Source organism: Miniopterus schreibersii, assembly GCF_964146895.1.
Source record: "Miniopterus schreibersii genome assembly, chromosome: 11".
Classification (NCBI taxonomy): domain Eukaryota; kingdom Metazoa; phylum Chordata; class Mammalia; order Chiroptera; family Miniopteridae; genus Miniopterus; species Miniopterus schreibersii.
The window spans coordinates 3025426-3045597 of NC_138111.1; the positions used below are offsets into that span (position 1 = coordinate 3025426).

The 20172-nt window shown below is 53.3% G+C and overlaps 1 protein-coding gene across 2 annotated transcripts in view; it reads right to left on the bottom strand.

The window, feature by feature from the left end:
• The window catches only part of RAPGEF1 (Rap guanine nucleotide exchange factor 1), a 118442-nt gene that overhangs the window by 26403 nt on the left and 71867 nt on the right, over window positions 1-20172 (bottom strand). The window contains exons 5-11 of one of the 2 annotated variants that reach the window (XM_081150513.1): window positions 17206-17294; window positions 16439-16591; window positions 15858-15981; window positions 15288-15471; window positions 13518-14015; window positions 7987-8189; window positions 6301-6456 (exon numbers count right to left, since the gene is read on the bottom strand). In XM_081150513.1, the coding sequence (XP_081006639.1) occupies window positions 6301-6456; window positions 7987-8189; window positions 13518-14015; window positions 15288-15471; window positions 15858-15981; window positions 16439-16591; window positions 17206-17294 (1407 nt within the window). Of the gene's footprint in view, window positions 1-6300; window positions 6460-7986; window positions 8190-13517; window positions 14016-15287; window positions 15472-15857; window positions 15982-16438; window positions 16592-17205; window positions 17295-20172 lie in introns of both variants that reach the window. The other variant, XM_081150512.1, reaches the window with a different exon arrangement.

Here is a 20172-nt window from a genome sequence, read left to right on the forward strand (position 1 = left end):
TGAGAACGTGATAGTAGAGGCACCAATGTGTGTGGACAGCACCCTTAGGGTTCATGGCACCACATGATCTTCCCAAGGCCCAGGGCAGTGCCCGACCAGTTGAACTGTCATGGAGTCAGAAGCCATTTGCAGCATTCCCATGTCTGAAGCTGGTCCGAGAGCACTGACCACCCAAAGAGTCATGAGCATTAACAAAAGAGGCAGGAGTCTTTCCCAGTGAGGGCAGAAAGGCCCAGTCACCGGGGTTGCTTTGCAAGCCCCCAGGGCGAGGATCTTCAGGCTTGGGTCCTGCTGCTGGGCTGGGGCCAGTCCTGTCCCCTGATGTGGCCCTTGCTGTCTACAGCAGGCAAGGCCAGCATGCTCCTCGGCTCAGGCAGTAATCATTTCCTTCAGTGCTGGGGCTTCACACAAAGGCAGGCCCTACACTCTTCCCTGAGGGTCTCAGAAACCCAGAAGAGGTGCTGTGTGTACGTCCCTCCCCAAGGCCGTGTCAAGGCTCCAAGTGGGAGTGGGATTGAGTCCAGACTTCACACTTGAGAGGTAGTGCTGGCCTTGCAGGAAGGGCAGAAAGGCACAGGGCGAATGCCCTGAGGAGCCCAGCAGAAAGGAACTACTTGTGAAACTCTTGGCCAGACAACTAGCAGCCAGAGCCTCTTGGGTCAAATGAGGAAGAAACAGGGTTCTCAGCCACAGCCTGGGACTAGTGTGTCTGACTCATGGGAACAGAGAGGCCATCATGTGACATGTCAGCATTCACTTGTTCTGATGAGGTGCTGGGAAGCAGGGTAATGGGGAGAAGGAGAGACCTACAAGCCTCCCTGGTCACTGCTCATGGTTGGGGGTGAAGCAAGGTCCTCTGGGTCAGGTGAGGGTCATGGAGCTCCTGCCACTTGCTGAACTATGTACCACGCTGCAAGCATGGAAAAAGCGCAGTCCCTAACCTTACAGGACTTACAAACTTGAGAAAAGAACCTGGACAGTACAAACTAAAGAAAGAAACCACCTCTCAATGTGATAAATAATATTGCTATAATCTCCCTTTTTACTGAATGCTGGCTATGCATCTTACACCATGTCACTCTTACACGTGCTTTCCCTTTACCCTCACAATGCCAGCCCCCACTGGAGAGACGAGCAAACAAGGCCTAGTGAACCGGGAGTGCCATGCCCAGGTCCACACAACAGTGGGGAAGGGTGGAGTGGAAGACAGAGGCAAGTAAATGTGGGAGTGGCGAGGAGCCCGTGCCAAAAGAGTGGAGGGCACACAGGTCGTGGGCACAGGGACGGGATGGGTGGACAGAAGACTGAGGGAAACACTGGGCCTGCCTCCGACTGAAGCACTTAGAAGGGGAAGGAGGGAACCTGCCCGTGGCGGCAGGAAGGCCAGTGAGGCCACATGCCCACGCCGGGGGCAGGAGGGAGTGGCCATGCATGTCTGGGGAAGTGCAGCAGGGTGTGTGCCTGTGGAAACGTGGTGTGGGGGGGGGCAGGGGGGAACAGACAAAATGACACCTCGTCCCTTACTTGGGCAACTCAGTGGATGGTGGGCTGTTCACATAAATAGGATGGAGAGCAGAGGGTCTGGCCGGGTAAGAGCAAATGACATCCACTAAGTGCCTGTAACGTTAAGAGGACAGGGAAAGGTTCCTTGCAGGGAGCCCCAAGTCCAGTGAGAAGACACCTGCCCTTGCACGTGGAAACCACACTCTGGTGAGGCCCCCAAGAATGGGACAGAGTCTGAGAGTCTAGGACTCCAAATAATTGGAAACACCCACATGACACTCAAGCCATGGCTGGGCCAGGAGGAGCATTGGCAGGGCTGCAGGGGCCCTCAGAGGCGCTCCCAGCCATTTTCCTGAGCTGACCAGGCAGGCAGGCAGGCCCAATGGAGCAGCCCAGCCAGGAGAGGTGAGGCTCAGAGAAACCCTTCCCACCTCTGGCAACCAGGGCTACCCCTGCACCCTCCCTCCCCTCCTCTCCAAATTAGTGAGCTCTAACCTGAGCAGGGAGCCAGTGAAGACATCAGGAAGAAACAAGGGACAGAGGCAGGAAGGCGGGAACTTATTTTTTCCTATAATGGACACAGACGCGTGCTGTGTCAAGCAGCCCAAGTGCCCTTGGGACTCTGGTCCACTTTCTGCCTGCCATTCCTCCTTACCCCCCTCCAGAGTCTCTCCTTTCTTCTCCACCTCCTGCCTCCGCCCCTTTCCTGTGTGACCTTTAGACCAGCTAGAGTGCCCAGGTCTCCAGGCGGCTGCTGCATTATACTCAGGCTGGCTGTGACCAGGTGAGGAGCGAGTGAGTGACAGAGTGAGTGACAGGTGCACTAGGGGAACCTCAGGAGCCGTGTGTCTCAGGGACTGAGGGGGAGGGGCAGTGAGGGGACAGCTCAGCAGACACCCCCAGAATCCCTGACACGCAGGCCTTCTGTTGAGGGCACATGTGGTGATGTGGGAAACCTGGGTCCCACATCTCAGAGCAGCACGGTTTGCTCAGAGTGGGATACCAGCTGCTCTGCAGACCCCCCTTCAATCAAGTCCTCAAGATGATACATATTTGACTTCCTTGCCCTAAATTTTAAAACAAATGAGTTATGGGTATTTCTCAAGTTCTACTCAAAACCTGAGTCTCGTAGCAGTTTTATCATCAGACTCATTCTGGGAGCCAAGAGGGTTAAGAAACACTTCCGCAGACTTCCAGCACCTGGACAGATCTGCTGATCGTAAATGTCTGCAACTTGCAGTGAGCAAAAAAAAGGTACCCCAGAAAGGAGTCTGGGGATAAAGGAAGGTGGTTTTCTAACATCGACATTGTGATACCCAAAAGGACCGGCAACCCTAATGGTTCCTGAGAGTCCCAGTCATTCCCTGGTCAAGAGTAAAATGAACATACAGACTCAATTCAATTTTTACGATTGGTACCGCTGGGTTCAGAATGAGAGAAAATGCAAGCAGGGAAGGAGATGGAACATGGGAATTCCATGTGGAGGGGAAGGGCTGATGCTAGAGGGACCAGAGATGGAGTAAAGTGGAGACACTGGGCCCCGTGGACCACATAGCAAGCAGCCCGGGGTACAAGCAACCAAGGGAAAGTCCAGGCCCAGGAAAAGTGACCCCAGCACCTGTCAGAGAGCTGTTTGAGGAGGACTCATCACTCAAACACTTTCCAGTGCCCCCAGGAGGCAGACACACCAAGCCCTGTAGCATCAGAAGAGCAGGACAATGGAGCTGCCTTCTGGCCCGGCCTGGGAGGCTACACCCAGCTTTCCACCTCTTTCCTGCCTCACAATCACTTATCACTTCCCCAACACCTCGTTCTATCAGGCTACCCTTGATGTCCAGACACCACGGGTCAGGGCAGGTGCTGGTCTGTGCAGGTGCTTGGGCCTCTCAGGATGATGGCACATGCCAGGGAGGAAAGGACGTCTGTGGCCTCGGGGGCTCACATTTCCATGGAATGAGATGGCCAGGCAGACCCAGTGGAAGATGTCAAGAGGAGACAGGGCAGTGCCAGGAATAGGAGTGGAAAGGCGTGGGGGACAAGGGCGGGCGGTGGGGAGCTGTGAGTGCCCGAAGCCTTGTAAGGAGAGAGCAGCTCAGGAAGCAGCCGGTTTCTGTGAAGGTGTAGGGATGGCTGAAGACATGTGGAAGGGCTGGCTGTTGTCACTACCCTTTAGCAGCTGTCCTCTGATCTCAATCCTTGAGTGCTCACACTCAAGGTACCTTCCAGAACGTATGCCAGGCTCTCTAGCCCCATGCTCAGGCAGGTACCTCGGGGAACATCCGGGACTTGTTTGCCCCGACCTTGACTGAAATCCTAACTGTCCTTCAAGCCCTGGCTACTACCTGACCTCTCACGGGGTTACTCACTCCCAGCCTCAGGGTCCCCTATGCTTGTCTCATTCTGCCTAATGATGTTTCCCTCTCAGGATGACGGGCTCCCAGCTCAGGGCCCTTCTTGCTGCCCGACCCACGCCCGTGCTTGCTGGGTCCTGGGAGAGTGAACAGGAATGCCTTTCCAGTGCCCACTTCCAGTTGAAATGGTCAATGCAGGTTTACTGTTCTACAAATTCCCCTGGCAAGGTGGTTTTCAATGGTTAGAAGCTTCTGGTAGAAATGGGAGGTCACTGGGCCAAGGACAGTGTGAGCTGCCTTTAGCTATGACAATGCTATATTCTCAGTGGCACCCCGTGGAGTTCCACGCTGGACTGATGACAGGCCCCAGAACCAGGAAATGAAGAAATTCAGAAATAAAGGGTTGCTCTGAGGGCAACGCTGAGGGCTGTTAGGGGCACATCTTAGAGTGTGAGCAGAGGTCACGTGAAGAGTGTGTTGGCGTTACACTGAATCAGCTGTCCAATGTTCCAAACATTCAGGCCACTACAGATGCCTCCCGAGCCTGGCGTGGGGTGGCCTTCCTTTCCGCGAAAGAAACACCTTCATTAGCTCATCTCATTGGGCTCCTTTGTGGAGCTGGTGCTGAACGCCTAGTATATTCCTGATGCTAGATGCCTTAGCCTCCTTCATACCCAAACTTAATTAAGACGCCCTCATGTTTTCTTTCATTCTGTAGCAAACAGTCCAGTTCATTGACAGTCCTATAACCCCAAACTGCTCAAAAGGGATATTGTAGATACTCTTAAGATAATTCACACTCACTTTCTGTTCACAGAGGGAAAAATAGAGTCAAGAGCTGGGATTGTCTGAAGGCCAAGTTTGCACGCTTTGTGAAAGGAGTCTGCCAGCAAGAGCCTGCTGAGGAAACAGAGGGCATCTGTGCACAGGGCCGGGCCGGGAGGGGGGGAGGGGGCGTTCAGCCTCTCTTTGGCAAGTGTAGGGGTGCAGAGGGCTCTGCGGAGCTGGGCCCCGGCACCCAGAGGGAGAATACACCCCAAGGTCCCCACAACAGGTAGGGCCGTCTTCACTTGGGCACTGATGGTTCCGAGGTGGAGCGTGGGAAATACCACACTGGGACCCCAGGCTTGGAGAGGCCTCTGAAAGTCACCGGGGCAACCACATAGCTTTAGAAGGAGAGGGAGGTCCAAGCAGGGTAAGCCATTTGCCCAAGCTCTCACGTACAGAATCAGAACAGAACCAAGACCGGACTCCAGAACTCTAAGAGCAGGAGCACTAGTAGGAATTTTTCTAAGCTCACCGTGTGCCTGGCAGTTTCCCAGGGTTTTACTTAACCCTCACGTCCACAAAATTAGAGGCAGGTAAAAGTACAATCCCAAAGGAAGGAGATGGCCTGGGAGGGCGAATGAATGGTGCATAAGGACAGCTGGCTGCAGTGCAGCCCAGGTGTGGCTCCTTTCCCGAGTTCTTCACCTGGATGGATTAAGGGGAACTTCCAGTGGCTACTTAGGTTTGTGGACAGATGCAGATTCCAGCGAAAGACAACAGACCAACACTGTGCCTCCTAAAGACACTGTGCCTCCTAAAGAGCTAGTGTCCCCTAAGTTTCAGGAGGGTGCTATTTAAAAAAATGTCTGCAAACATTCCCTCTGCCAGCTGCTCCCACTGAGAGGCAGACCTACTTCCCCATTCCTGGAACCTGGGCGGCCGGCCTCGTGACTGAACAGAGAACGCAATGGAAGTGACTGAGTGCCAATTCTGAGCTAGGTCTTAAGATACCTTGCACGCTTCCATTTGTTTCCTGGGAACCCTGCCAGCTGCCCTGTGAACAAGCCCAGGCTGGCCTGCTGGAGACTGGTGGATCATGTGGACTGCGGCCAGATCAGCCCAGCTGTCCCGGCTGAGGCTCCAGGGATGTTAGCAAGTCCAGCCAAAGTCAGCCTGGGCCAGATCAGCACCGTCATGCTACTGACCTGTGTCCTAAGCAATGAGAAATGGTTACTGTTGCTTGAAGCCACTAAGTTTTGGGGTGGTTTGTTACACAGCAAAAGCTAACTGATACAGTCTCCAACTCAAACTCTCTCATGCCCTAGGAGAGCTGCTCTCCTTGGCTCTGCTTCCTTTGTGAGGAATATTTCCTTTTACCATAGAGCTCGTGAAGGGTGGGCCTAAGGGGAGATTACAATAAAGAGGCTGAAACATCTCTGCAGTCTATGCCTGAGCGATAATGCCGCAAGTGTGGCCGCTACCACTTCCCCATCCCGACCGCTTCACACTGTCCTCCAGCACAGACAGCCGCCCCGCATACCCTGTCCCCTCTGGTACAGGGATCTGCAGAAGGGCAAAGTCAGCGATGGGCAGCAGCATACACATTGGGAGGCACAGGCTACAAATGTAAAGTCACATTAACCAGTTTCCAAGTAAAGAGCGGCAGGGAGCGACTCACCGAGGGCACAGATAAGTTGCCGTGCCGGCTGAGAAAGGAGTTAGAGACGGACACACTGATGCCCTGAGTGGCACTGCTGTCCTCGGGGGTGAAGGCCACTTTAGTTTGCTGGACACAGTAGGAGACAGAGGAGAAGGAAGAAGCAGCGTAAGAGGCCTGCTGGACAGAGGGTGAGAGAAGGCGGGAAGGAGGGAGAAAGCAGAGAACGGTCAGGCACGTATGCACAAAGGCTAAGTTGGCAGCGACCTAACTGCTCGGACGTCCTGGCTCAGCACAGGGATCAGAAGCACTCGCCAAGGCTACCTGGGCAGGCGGGCACCCTCCTTCACTTCCTTACGGTAGATCTGAACCTCACACAAATTGTGTCTACTGGAAGTGGTGGGTCCCCGGGGAAGGCATTTAGTTTCTGTGGAGAAAAATCCCTTTCTCAGGCATTTTCAGAGTAATTTACATCCATATTCAGGCATTCAAGTGGTGGGCAGGACAGTGAAGAACTGAGACTCTGAGCACAACTTGTGAGACATGACTAGTTAGTAGCAGGACTGGAACTCAGGACTCCAAACTCTGAGCTTGGCCTTTTCTCTACTAGAAATGCTGTCTCCCAAAAGGCTAGCTGTGGTTCTGTCTGGTCCGCCCCTGAGCCCACTGAATGTAGGAAGGCTCGGGGACTTCTAGGGCTGGGTATGGGCTCAAGCCCCAAGCATAGAACTGCCAAGCCCCAGGTGGCTGCAAGGAGTAACCCCAGGACCTCTGTCCTACAGTTGGCAGATGCCTCCCAGAAAAGTCAGGGCAGCACCTTCAGGTCTCTTGCGGTCGATAAAGGATAGCCCAGCTAGCCACACTGGCTGGCATATGGGCAAAACAGCAGATGCAGCTCTGAAAAAGACAAGAACCCCGCGTGGGGTGAGTTCTTCCTGAACAGCATGGCTGGGCGGGATGCTTGGGTTCTAACACCTGGCCAGAGCGCACCTGGCTAACACACTGGCAGCAGAGAGAAACAGGTTTGGAGGCACGCGGCAGGCACGACACGCTCTCCTGCCTGGCCCAGGGCCTCCCAGGACAGCCTGTCCCGTGCAGGCCAAGCTTCATGGCCTCCGTGGGGCCCTTACCCGGGTGCTCCTTAGAGGCGGCTGCTATGCCTGATGCACAGCATGGCTGTTTAAAGCCACCCTGCTTCAGTAGAGCTTGTTTACACTGGGCATCCTTGGCCAGGGTGGGAGTATGCCACTCTGTATAGTTAGGCCCATTGTGTAAAAAAAACAGTCCACAGATGGCCCTCCACAGACCCTGCCCTGTGCGCTGATTGAGTCCCTTCTTTCTGGGAGGTCTATATTGGAGCCAAAGAAGAGAGAAAAAAATGCAAGAGGCTGTCAGTAAAGAAAGCCAGTATTCTGGGTATAAGCCAGTCCCAGCTGCACAGGCTGCTTGGGAAAGATCAGCACCCCCTCCCCAGGGTGGGGAGATGGCAGAGCAGAAGACAGGCTGCACTAGAGCTGCTCAGGGGATGTGAGAGCCCCACGTGGGAGATGGGGCATCCCGCACCAGCCCAGGGCCCCAGCCTGGAAGGAGAGTGGGTGGGTTAAGCCTGTCCCCGAGGAGCAGGTTCTTGTTCCTAGAGGCCTGTCGGGATGGAAGCTCTGGTCACTGTGGCAGCAGCAGAGAGAGGACCAAGGAGGGGCCGCTTACCAGCTGCCGCTGCTTGGGAGGCAGGGCGGGGGGCGGCGCCAGCTCCTGCATGCCCTCAGTGCTGCTGAAGGAGTCGTTGAAGCCATACACCTCCATGAGGAGCTTGTTCTTCTGCTGGTAGACGTGCTCATTCTGCGGCATCTGGTAGAACACGGACGGCTGCGGCTCTGAGTAGTCCTCGAGCAGCTGCATGTACGCCAGCACTGTGGGACAGAGAGGGGGGCAGCCCCTGGTTCTGTCACTGGGGACCGATCTGTGGGAGGACCCCCCATCTCCCAGCAGCCAGGGCAGAGACCACTCTGTGGGACACTACAATGGTGGGCACACGTATCCAACACCAAGAGGGAGCCCTGTAGCCGTGGGTCTGGGCGACAATGACATGTCAGTGCAGGTTCACCTATGGGCCGTCCTGGTGGAGAGGTGACAGCAGACAGGCTGAGCATGGGGGGGGAGGGCAGGGATATATGGGAACTCTGTAATTTCCGCTCAGGGCTGCTGTGAACCTGGACCCACTGTAAGAAATAGTCTATTTCTAAAAGCACATTGGGGCACTTGGCTCCCTTGCTGCAAAGCCCTTGGGGTTTCTAGGCACTCGAGGGGCACAGACTGTGTGGGGCTCATGGGGCAGCACAGCTGTCCACCCTCAGCCTAGCTCTGCTGTCTTCTTGCAGTTCCAGGAACACCCTCATGGCTGTGTGCATGGCTGTTCCCATTGTGCTTCCCCCACCCTCTGAGCTGACTCTTACCCTCCTTTGTGGCTCAGGCTCCGCCTTAATGCAACTTTCTGCAGCCTCACACACACAGGAGCTCCACCTTGTCTTTTCTCATTCGCCAGATTTTTATTGAGCACCTACTATGTGTTAGGCACTGACCGAGGTGCTGGGGCTTCAGAGAAGCTAGCAAAACAAATCCTCTGCCCACAGGGGCTCACTCTCACTCCAGAAGACAGCAGACGTGGACAACAGCAGTAGGTGGCAGTGGGTGCTTGTCTAGAGTGTGGATGAGCTATGTGAGGATGGTGAGGAGCCCTTCCCATGGAGGCTACAGGCCAGGCAGAAGCCCGAGAGGCCAGGGTTCCAGGCAAGCAAAGCATACTGTCCAGAGGACAGTGAGGGAGATGAGCTGATCACCAGGTGGGGCAGGGCTGTGTCAACGGGCAGGAACCCACAGAGGGTCCACAGGGTGTGACTGTAGCTGCTTTGTCTTATGAAGATCATCTGGGGCTGCTGAGGCTGCTCAGGTGAAAGGTGCCAGTGGGGGGTGGAGGTGCTGAGAGAGATGTGGTTCAGGGTATATTTTCAAAGCAGGTGCCACCGGATTTACTGCCTCTCACTTGAGTCGGAGCTGCAGGAGGGCAGGGACACAACGTCCTGTCCACTGCTGTATCCTTAGTGGCTGACACACAGTAGGAGTCTGCAAGTATTTGAAGAATAAAGGCACAAACGGAACACATGCAACTCAGCACCTCCCAGGCTAAGCTGTGGGGGCCTGTAGAGCACCCACTGGGTGTGTAGGAAATACAGCATCGCCATCCTTCCTCCCGCTGCGAGGCTAGAGAGCGTCCTCGGAAGGGTACAGGTAGGGAAGGGTTCAGAGTCAGATACATGTTCCTCCCACCCCCAAAAATCCTCTGGGAAACCCCAGCCCTTGCCACCGCTGCCATCCAATGCCACGCTGCTGCCTCTTGGTGGAGCTGCCTGCATCCAGGCACAGGCTCTCTTGCCTGCACAGTGTGGCAGCACCCACAAAGCGATCTCCAAGCAGACAACAGTGGAGACCTCGGCTGCCATGTCTCAGTGACCTCTTCCTCGTAGGCACCTTTTCTGGAGGCAGGTGCGGAGCCCTCAGGATTCACGAGGGATACCTGTGTACACTGTATTCCTGACTCGTGGTTAGTGATCTGAACCCCACCTACAGAGCTGGGCCCTTCTGAAGACTCCAGAGGGTTCTTGGAGAAGCAACTGTGACACCTGGCGTACTCATGAAGCTGTGAAGGCTGGGTTGGAGGAGAAGCCCTTGCTCCCATCCGCATCCACCTCTGAACTGGGTCCTGCACTTGACATACCCACGGCAAAGTCTAGGTCAAGGCACGCTTGAAGTCCTGCAGCACCTTTCCCCTTGTCCAGGTAGCTGAGGAAGCGCCCGGTGTTGAAATATCCCTACACACATGTGCACCAATATCTGGAGGGAGAGAGGCACTGTTATGCCCCCTTGCCCGAGTTAGGAACGAGCTAATAAATTCACCTGCAGAGCTGCTACACACACTATGGGGGAGTTACAGTGATGGTGAGAGCTGGAAAGAAAAGGGCCCCGGGTTTTGAAGCAAAAAAACCTAAGTGCGCCTGGCAGGGCGTGGCTCAGTGGTTGAGCGTCTACCTGGGATCCAGGCGATCGGGGTTCGATTTCCGGTCAGGGCACATGCCCGGGTTGCGGGCTCAATCAATGACTCTCTCATCATTGATGTTTCTACCTCTCTCTCTCCCTCTCCTTTCCTCTCTCTGAAATCAATAAAGATATATTTTTAAAAAACCCACAAAAACCTAAGTGCATGTGTGGCAGGCACAGGGGTGGCAGAGATCCATCCTGAGTGGATGGTTTCCCAATGGGTCATGGCACAAGTGCCATGAGTACCTGCTGGGTGGAGCTAAGATTCAGATACCAAGAAGTGGCAAGGACAATTCTGCAGGGCTTAATTTTGTATTTTCAAACAACTATAAAGTTGGGGGCTTAATCAGAGACCCAAACCAGTCAGCAAATGAAAGGACAGAGGCACTGGGCTGAGGAAAGCAGTTACAAAGGCAGCAAGATGACCTTGCTCTTCTCTGTGTCACCTGGGGTCAGTAGACAGGAAATGCCTCTCCAGGCTGTATCTCTGGCACCCATCACTGAAGGAGGGGGCTCAAAGTCACCCTCTTTATCAAAAGGATCAATAAGAATGCCTTGGCTCCAACAAGCATGGAATGAAGCTTGGCTGTAAAAGGTGGGCAGGCACAGATGCCCCCTGCCCCCTGGTAAGATTGGCTGAGGCTGCTGCTGAGTGGCGCTCACAGTCCCCTCAAGCCCACCATGCCTGTTCCATAACACTGCTGACACCACTGGGGTCTATGAAGGTGATCCCAAACTCCTGCTCACTGCTCCCTAAGAAGACTGACCACCCCACCTTCGCCTGACAACAAGGGCCGTTTCAGTAAGACGCGACCTCCTACTGTGGAGTCCTGGTCAAGACCTGCTAACCGAGCACAGAGACCTGCTAATGTCCCTAGCCTTCTAGAAACGAGCTGGGCCAGTCTGTTTCAAAGGCGGCTTGGTGGAAGGGTGCCAAGACAGAGTAGCCGGCTTCCCTGGGAAGCCGGGCAGGCTGGCGCTCCGGAGGCACCCGCGACTGTGGGCAGACAGGATGGGAAGCTTGTCTGACACAAGGGCCTTGTGGGGCTGACCTCACCCAGAGGGGCTAGGGACCCTCAGGGCATCAGTCCCTGAAGAATGAGGCTATGACACCACGCTGCGCGTGGGTGGCTCTTGCGTGACAAACTTAAGGACAACCGTTTCCTTCTCTCCCTCAGCAACTGCGAGGAGTTTCCACAGGGTCACAGGCTGGAGCTTGCCAAGGATCCCCTCGGGAAGTGAAGCATTAGCCCCAGGTTAGGACCAAGCCTCAGAGAGTCACGTTTGGGGTCCTTTCACAGGGCACAGAAAAGACTACCTGCTGCATGGGCTCACCACCTGGACAGGGTCTCAGCGAGGAGGGGCACTCCCTTCCTACTCAGTGTGGGAGGCAGGGCACTGAGATGGGGACACAGGCCTGCTCTGCAGCCCAGCTCTTGATCTTGGGCAAGGCTCAGTTCCTTTGAGCTCTAGTTGCTTTTTCTATAAAACAGGAGCTAGTGACACCCTCCAGCCAGGGAGCAGTAAGGACCAGTATGCAGGGCGTGTGAAGCTTTGGCCCAGGGCATACAACACCCCGCGCTCTCAGCAGGTTTGAAAGGCTTGCAGGCACAAGCACTACAGGTGTTGATGGATGGAGACAAAGGCAGCCCAAGTTAATGTAAACCATCTCCCCCCCTGGAGATTTGCTTATTCTAAGGAAACAGCGGCTACCTCTCCCTTCCTTTCCCTTCTCTCCAGCCCTGCAGGACTGCCACCCACACCTGTCCTGAAGCCAGAAGCCAGAAGCGGTGGTCCTGGCTCCTTGGTTTGTGGTTTGCACAGATGCAATCCTGCCCTGAGCTCTGGGGGAGGGGAGGGGAGGGGAGGGGAGGGGAGGGGAGGGGAAAGGGGAGGGGAAAGGGGAGGGGAGGGTGTGAGCCCAAAAAACAATATGCTGCTCAAGTCTGGGGTGGGGAGGCCCATGGCTCTGAAACACTTGCCATGCAGAGGAAGGTGCAGGAGGACATGCTCCTGGTGTTGCCATTTGCAGCTCCCTCCCGAGTGCCCTGCTTTCTAATGAGCCAACTTACATGACATCACTAGCCTTACAGAGACAGCTCTCTCCCTCCAGCCAGGGAACCATACCACTCAGGCTATTACACAAGCTGGGGAACATACTCCATCCTTGGTGGCTGCCTCCTTCCACAGCCCACCTAGCTGGCCCCTGGGTCAATCCCACTGTGGCTAACCTGGCCAGGTCTCCTCTTGTTTGAGGGGGGCCCACCCTAGGCAGAGCCAATCAATGCTCTCCTTGGGGAACTTGGAATGCAGAAGCTGTCTGCTGGATGCTTCACCTGAGGCCAGAGAACCATGGCTGTGGGGCTGACGTGGCCACACACATATCTAAATGGTGACAGCAGGCTGCCAAAGGAAAACGAAGTAGAGCCATGCCTGCGAAGTGGGAAGGGGTCAGAGAGAGGCAACGTGGAGCAGGTGGGGAGCCAGCAGAAAAAACAATGTCCAGCAGAATTCTACTTAGGAGTTTGACGGCAAATACACAGTTGGAAATATTCAAAATACGACCAAAATCTCAGCTCCATCCCTGGCCCCAGTGACATCACACAATATAACAACTAGTCCAAGAGGCATTCCTCAGACCATTTCAGATTCCCCATCATCATGTGACATTTCGGTGCCTGGGAAGATGAGGGTGCCGAGGATCTCCGGGCAGCCTCCTGGCACACCTCGAGGGCCCCCGAGAGCCCCTCTGGGGTTGGGGACCTTTCCGGGAACTCACACGTCCTTCCTACTTCACCCACATCTTGCCATAATGGTGCCCTGAATGCCACGACACTTGTTTCTCTGTCACCATGTGCTCAGGCCAGAAGGTCAACTGGCTGCCATCTACAAGAGGCCAAACCCCGGGATCTGTGGAGACCAGGCTGAGATTTTACCAAGGCCATAAGGAGTGGTCAGCCTCTCAGGCTTTAAAAACAATCACTGGTATTGACAAAACAAGGCTCCCGGAAGTGCCCATGGGTACCTGTGCTGCTATCTTTATGAACTTACAAGCCCACTGGTTGGATTCTGGTCTAAAGCTTACATAAAACACACCACCACCATGGGTCATAACCCGTGCATCCCAATGGCTCAGCAAAGCTTACTGTGCTTATTTTTCTTCTCTGGCAGGGGCGGTGGTCTTTCTGGGTCACCCGCTGGTCCAGGAGCAGTGAAGTCCCCCACAAATTCGACAGAGGCTGAGGAGCCTCCTTGCTGGAAGGGGAGGATAGCAGCAAGAGGGAAGGGGGCGGGCTGGGCCAAGGCTGGGTTCTGCAGGTCGTCCTCGGAGATGTTGTCGTATTGGGAGGGGTGCCGCTCATAGGACACCCTGCAGCCAGAGCTGTCCGAGGTCTGGGAGGCTGCGCTCCTGCGCTTCTTCTCCGGGAGAGCAGGCGGCAGGTCTGTCTGCCGCCCTGGGGCTAAGGGCCCGTCTGGCTGGGCGCAGCTGCCAAGAGGCAGCTGGAAAGGATGGCCGAGGAGCGGAGACCCAGACTCTCCCAAGGACTCCGGCAACGGGCTAAGGTTACAGGCCACTTGCTGAGGTATCTGGTCTGCGTTCGAGAGGTCTTGCTGAAGGAATTCGTAGTCAGGGTCATAATGATCTGTGTTCACAACAGGAAAGACACACCGTCAGCCACCAGACCCCACAGAAAGAAAGGACCCTGTCCCCTGCTTTTGCCCAATTCTGTTCACGACAGCGGGACAAAAACGTGTCTCCCGTCCCATCTAGACAGGCCCACGCTTTATTTTATCTTCTCCACTCTCCTCCCTGCTTGTAACTGCAAAAGACGGGAATGTGGCTCTGTTATCCTAATTCTTTGCACTTTACTATATTTTTAAAACTTCTTAGTGAAAAAGAAAATCGTGTTGGCCGGGGGGCTCAGGTGCTTGGAGCGTCATCCGTACACCAAAAAGTTGTGGGTTCTATCCCTAGTCGGGGCACAAACAGGAGGAACTGACTAATGTTTCTCTCTTTTCCTCTCCCTCAAATCAATAAACATATCCTTGGATGAGCATTTAAAAAAAAGGAAATGCATGATCATTGTAGAAAATGTGGCAAAAAATGATATCAAAAACCATCCACAGTGCTGTAATCTAGCTATAATCTGTTTACAATTTGATGTATTTTCTTAAAAAGTCTATTTCCCCTCCCAGAATTCTTCATTTGTTAACTGAGCAGAGGAAGTACTATGTAAGTGGTCTAGGATTTTGTCCTCTGATTAATAGATCACAATCGACTTTTAATAGCTATATATCATTCCACCAAGTGGTTGTATCATAGTTTGCCTGATTTCCTAGCCCTGAGTAATCAGATATTTCCAGTTATCACTGGTCCTAATACTGCTGAGATCAATGTCCCTGGATAGCAACCTTGCTACCAATTTCCAATTATGCTCTGAAGGTGAACCCTCAGAAGTGAGACATTCAGTTCATGGACACGAGCAGCCTGATGCTCTTTCAGCCTCACACCAAACTGCCTTTCAGACTAGCCCCCACCTCCAGCCCACGTCGCAGGCGCTCAGCAATGACGGGGGTGGGGCAGCATGTGCCACTCAGCTGCCTCCTCCTCCGTCAGAAGCTGTCAGAGGCTCCCTGCACTCACCGCTCTGAGCACAGATGGCTCAATTCTGGCAAAGGGAGTCAAGTTACACAGTGACACAATAGCCCTAGTAGCAGCTACCACTGGAGCATCTCCCCTGTGGTTTCACATCATTACTTCATCTCAGCTTCCAACCTTCTCCAGAGACAGGCTTCGGTATCCTCACTGTGCAGGTGAGGAAACTGAGGCCCAGGTTTTGAATGACTGGAGTCACTCTTTGATCCCAAAGAAGCCACCAGATGATGAGACAGAAGTGATGACGCCTGCAGCTCACCTAGTGTTTCACAGCTTGTGTTCCGGGAGCACTGCCCGCTGTCCCTGTCCAGAGAGGACAGCTGCTCGTCCGACCTGCTGAGCTTGCCGATGCTGCTGCAGGGGGACAGGCGGGGCGACTCTCCGCCATAGGAGTGGCTGCCTCCCGAAAGGCGCCTCTGGGCATAACAGTCTCCGTCAAAATCCTCGCATGGAAAAATAAAAACAACCGAGTCACTTCTGAGAAATGATGGCCGAGAGCAGGGGGGAGGGAACTGGAATGTTTACTTGGAGAAGAAAATGCCACCGGTGGGAAAGGCCCATCTGTGATGTCAGCAATACCACGCCACTGTCTGTGGCTTCCAGAAAGAAGCCTCCAGGAATGCTGGAGAGTGTGGCTAGAGGGCCCTGGGGCTGCGTGCAGAGGTCTTTAGAGCCCCACCCTGCCCCACCCCCACAGGATGACTTCTCTTGAGTCCAGCAGGGAAGCTTCAACCCTGAGAGAGCCTGTGTGGTGACTAAGGCAGGGGATAGAAGGAGTCACATTCCCAAACCCAGAGCCTTCCTCGCCTTTCCCAATGGGCTGCATTACCTGCCTATTAATTCCAACAGGCAAACTGGAGCCACTGGTGGCTCGACTCATGGGGGCCACGACGGCCACGCGGGTCGGGGACGGAGCCGACTGCCTTTTCTTCGGAGGCAGTGCTGGTGGGGGACTGAAGCAAATCAAGAAATCCCATCAAACCAAACCATCCAAACAAAACTCTTCAGACAGACACAGGGAGCACTACTCATCACTACACAGGCCCACCTCCACACTTTCCGCTCCTGTCCTACCCTCTTCTGCCAAAACAAACCTATCAGACCTGCTGGGAAAACTATGACCAGAAAGACCCTCTCTGTTCCTTCGTAAGAAACTGGACCAATTTTTGCTTGGTAAAAGGCAAGCGGTTGGGAGTTCTGGGAGTGTGGGCAAGGGCAGGCGCTGGGGCTGTGCCCCCATCCTCCAGAGGGTCCCGGCTGAGGAAGGTGGAACTTCCAAGGTTTCTAAAAAGCAAGGAACTGGGCTCCAAGTTCTTACCCTAATGGCACCGTCTTTTCAACTCACTCTACCCATCCATTCATGAAATTAGGTCATAAATAGAGGAAGGTGCTAGAAAAACAGAAAGTTACCTATTATCAACCACTCGAATGCCCGGTAAGGGGGGCTTGGGGGGCGCGACCTCTTCATCAGTAGAGTCTGGGAGCAGTTCAGTCGACTGTGACATGCTGGTTGTCTTGTTCAGAATCTCCATCTCTCGATCTGTCAGGGGGAGCTCAGACTGGCTGAGAATTGCAAAGAACTTGGGGTTACAGAAGGTTACAGAGCACACACAAGTCCAAAGAGGGCTGGGATGTGACAAGGGCAGGGAGATGACTTGGGACACCCCATGGTCAAGGTGGGCTTGCAAGTCTGGTTTGATCACCAATAAAACAGAGAGGCCTAGCCAAGTCCCCTGACTCTGCATCTTAGTTTCCTGGTCTTTAGAAGGAATCCTTCAACTAGATGACCTAAAGGCTGTCTAAAAGGCTCCAAACTTGTTTTATGTCTGTACTAGGGGCTTGTAGAAGATAAAGCCAAATCCCCAAAACCCCAAAAAACTTCAAAGTTCTTTCCAGTTAGGAAAGGAAGGTGGTGGGGAAACACAAGGTGTGGGCCCTGGGTGCACACACACTATCCTTAGAAAGAGTCCTGTTGGCCATGAACCTGGAGACCAGGAAATACTTCAGGGCATGTGTGAGCTGTACACACTTCAAAGTAATACAGGCACTTACCAGACTCATTGAAAGAGGAATGTGGGCCTCAAACAGCCTACCTGACATGGGTGGCCGGATCCGGCTCCCACTCGAGTGTGGACCCAACATGACCACAGTGACTAGAGGGTTTTGTTAGCACTTACCCATCGGGTTTGCAAGCTGGGGACCTGGGTTTCACTGGGCTGGTTGGAGACGGATGCCCCTGTTTCTCGATGGTAAGTCTGACCAGCTCCTACACCCACAGAGGAGAAAAGCAGTAAGGCCTGAGGACAGCTCCCCACTGCTGCATCTGTACAGCCAGGTAGGCCAGCTGCCTGACCTCCACGGCTGAGTCTCATCTTTCTGCCTGCGGACTCCTGCATGCCATAAATGCCAAGTATTCTTTGACGCAGGTAATCTGCATGACTTCCTCAAATGTCCCCTAAGCTCCAAAAATACCTTCAGAGCATGTTGAGAAGTTTTCAAATGCATCAAGGTACTTCCTCTTGGAAGGGGAAATGACAAACCCCATTGTCTCACAATGACTAGGTTCATCACAGAAAGAAATTCCCCTGGCAGAACAGATTCCAGTCAGCTTGGGGGCGGAGGGGGTAAGAACTATTCTTTAGTTCTCTAAAGCTGTTTTATACTATGAAGCTGCCTACTAATGACCACACCTCTGGCTTTGGGAAGGTGGTTTTGCAAAGTGAGCTGGGTATGGGTGACATGACTGGTTAGGATCTTTGTCAATGGACAGAAAGTTAAGGGCATACCGCCTAGCAAAGAAATGACATTAAAAATACTTTTTAAAATAGAAAGGGGGGGAGGGAGGAAGAGGTGACATCAGGGTCTACTTGTTTTCAACTGGAATGCATTTTACCTGGTAAGAACCACTCAGAAAATACAGAACATTTCCACCAACCTCTCCAGTCAATCTGCCTGACTCCAACTGCTTTTTAACTTTTACTTCTTATATCGCTTTTGTTTAGAACTTGACATAAATGGAACCATACAGTATGCACTCTTTTGTGTCCACTTCCCTTTTCTGAACAGCTTTATGTAAGAAACAGCTCCCTAGGTGGGGACTGCAGGCAGGATGGAGAGATGAGAGGCTACGTAATGAGAAGAGCTGGCAAGTGGAATGAAGGCTGCAGCCCAGGGCCTGGAGGACGACGGGAAAGGAGCCTATCGTAAAAGGTGGTCACTAGGCCACACAGAAGAGCATCGCAGATGGCATCGGGGGGGTCAGAGGCCAGACCACAGTTCCTTGGACACTTCACGGTCGCACTTTATGAGCAGGGCAATGGGAAGAGAGAGATGTCTGCGTATATGTAACTGCTGACGCAGGAAAAAATGCCACTAATTCTTCATTAAATCACAAGCAAATATAATTAGAATGTCATCTTCCTGGAACGACAGGCACACATGTGCGAGCATGCACCCACAGTGCAAGACGACGCCATGGTTGTGGTGATGCAGCAGCTCTGCGTTTCCCCCATTTGCTGGCCTGAGCGGGAACAGGGTGAGAGGGGGTAGCTTTCTGCATCCACTGCCCAGGTTCTGGGCCCAAGGAGACCAGCCAGAGGCCTTTAGTCTCAATTGACCTTCACCTTCACAGAGGAGAACCCTTGGATGTGCATGTACATGGCTACCTGCCAACACCCTAATTCCATTCAGAGCTCCCACTGGTGACCTGGGGAGAGCCCAGCTTCTCCCATGGAAGGCAGGTTCCCTACAGGGACATCCAACTTTTCAGTCCTCCTGAAGCACAGGTGAGGCAAGACTGAGCCGGTACCAGATTGTGTCCCCAGAGCTGGAGGCCGTGGACCAGAGCCCAGGGAGAAGTGTGCTGATGGCCATGACATTTGCCAAAAACGAGAACCAGAGACCTGCCAGTTCATTGAAACACAGTCTTCAAAAGCCACAAGGAATTTGGAAAAGTACCTTTTAAATACCTGTTTAAAGATAGGCTGAAAGAGGAATAAAAAGAGGTGGCTTATTAGATATGCCAGTGTGGCAGACAGTGAGGTGCCCTACAATATCAGTCCTTCCTTATGAATAAAATTTTAGCTGGGAATGTGTCTAAGGTCTGGCCCATAAAGTTTTAAGTGAAAGTTCTGTGAGGCCTGTGAGGAAGCACCCTTAAATGGAGAGGGCACAACCTCCCCCCTCTCTCTCCTTGCTGGCTGGAATGCAGTCCTAATGGGTGAGGTGCAGCAGCCGTTACAGACCATGAGGTGGAATCCATGTGCTAAGAGTGGCAGGAAGGCAAGGGGAGAAGACCATGCCCTGACTGTTTTGTGAAACTGTCATCATATTAGCCACAATGGCCTATCTCTGGGCTTCTGAGATATGAAAGAAAAATAAAATTATTTCAAAAGCCAGTATATTTTAGATTTTCTTGCAGTCAAACCTAATCCTAACTGATTCAGTCAGGAGAGCATTTCTTTCTAAATATTCCTGTTCTACAAGTAAATCTGGTACACAGCCCAATTTTGGGTAGTGATAGAACTGCAGGTACTCCGAAGTTTGCCCCAAGGTTGTCAGTATGAGGCTTTAAAAAGAAAGAAAAATGAGCGTGTGAGGGGGGGTGCTGGAGGCCAGAGAAAGAGGCTCAGGCCTGAGGAGGCGACTCCTGAAAGTCTGTGAGGAGGATAGGGCAGAGAGCCCAGGGCAATGGGTATGAAGTTGTACATCTGAGATCAGAAGAAAAGCTGACATTTAAATGGTAAAGTTAGGAAGAGCTGGGGTGCTGGTTTCAAAAGGACAATCTGGGGTATCTGTTTGACCTCGAGGAGGTCGGTCCCACAGCAGCCAGGCCCCAACTGGGGTGTGTGTCCTAGAGGGGTTCCTAGAGAAATGGGAAAGTGAAGCCCTTTAAATTCCTTCCTGGGAGAGTCACTATCATCTCTGAGCCTCAGGCTGCCACAGGTATCACTGCCTGGGGCAGATGAGATGATAACAGGTTTATCTTTTACTGTAACCTGGGATTTAAGAAACTGTGTGGAAAAGAGCCACAACCTGTGAAGCTGGTAAACGTGAGCTGTTCTAGAAATGAACTTTTCTACAGTTAACAGGACTTACCCACCGTCTGCTGGGCACCTACCACTTACCAGGTACTTTATATATGT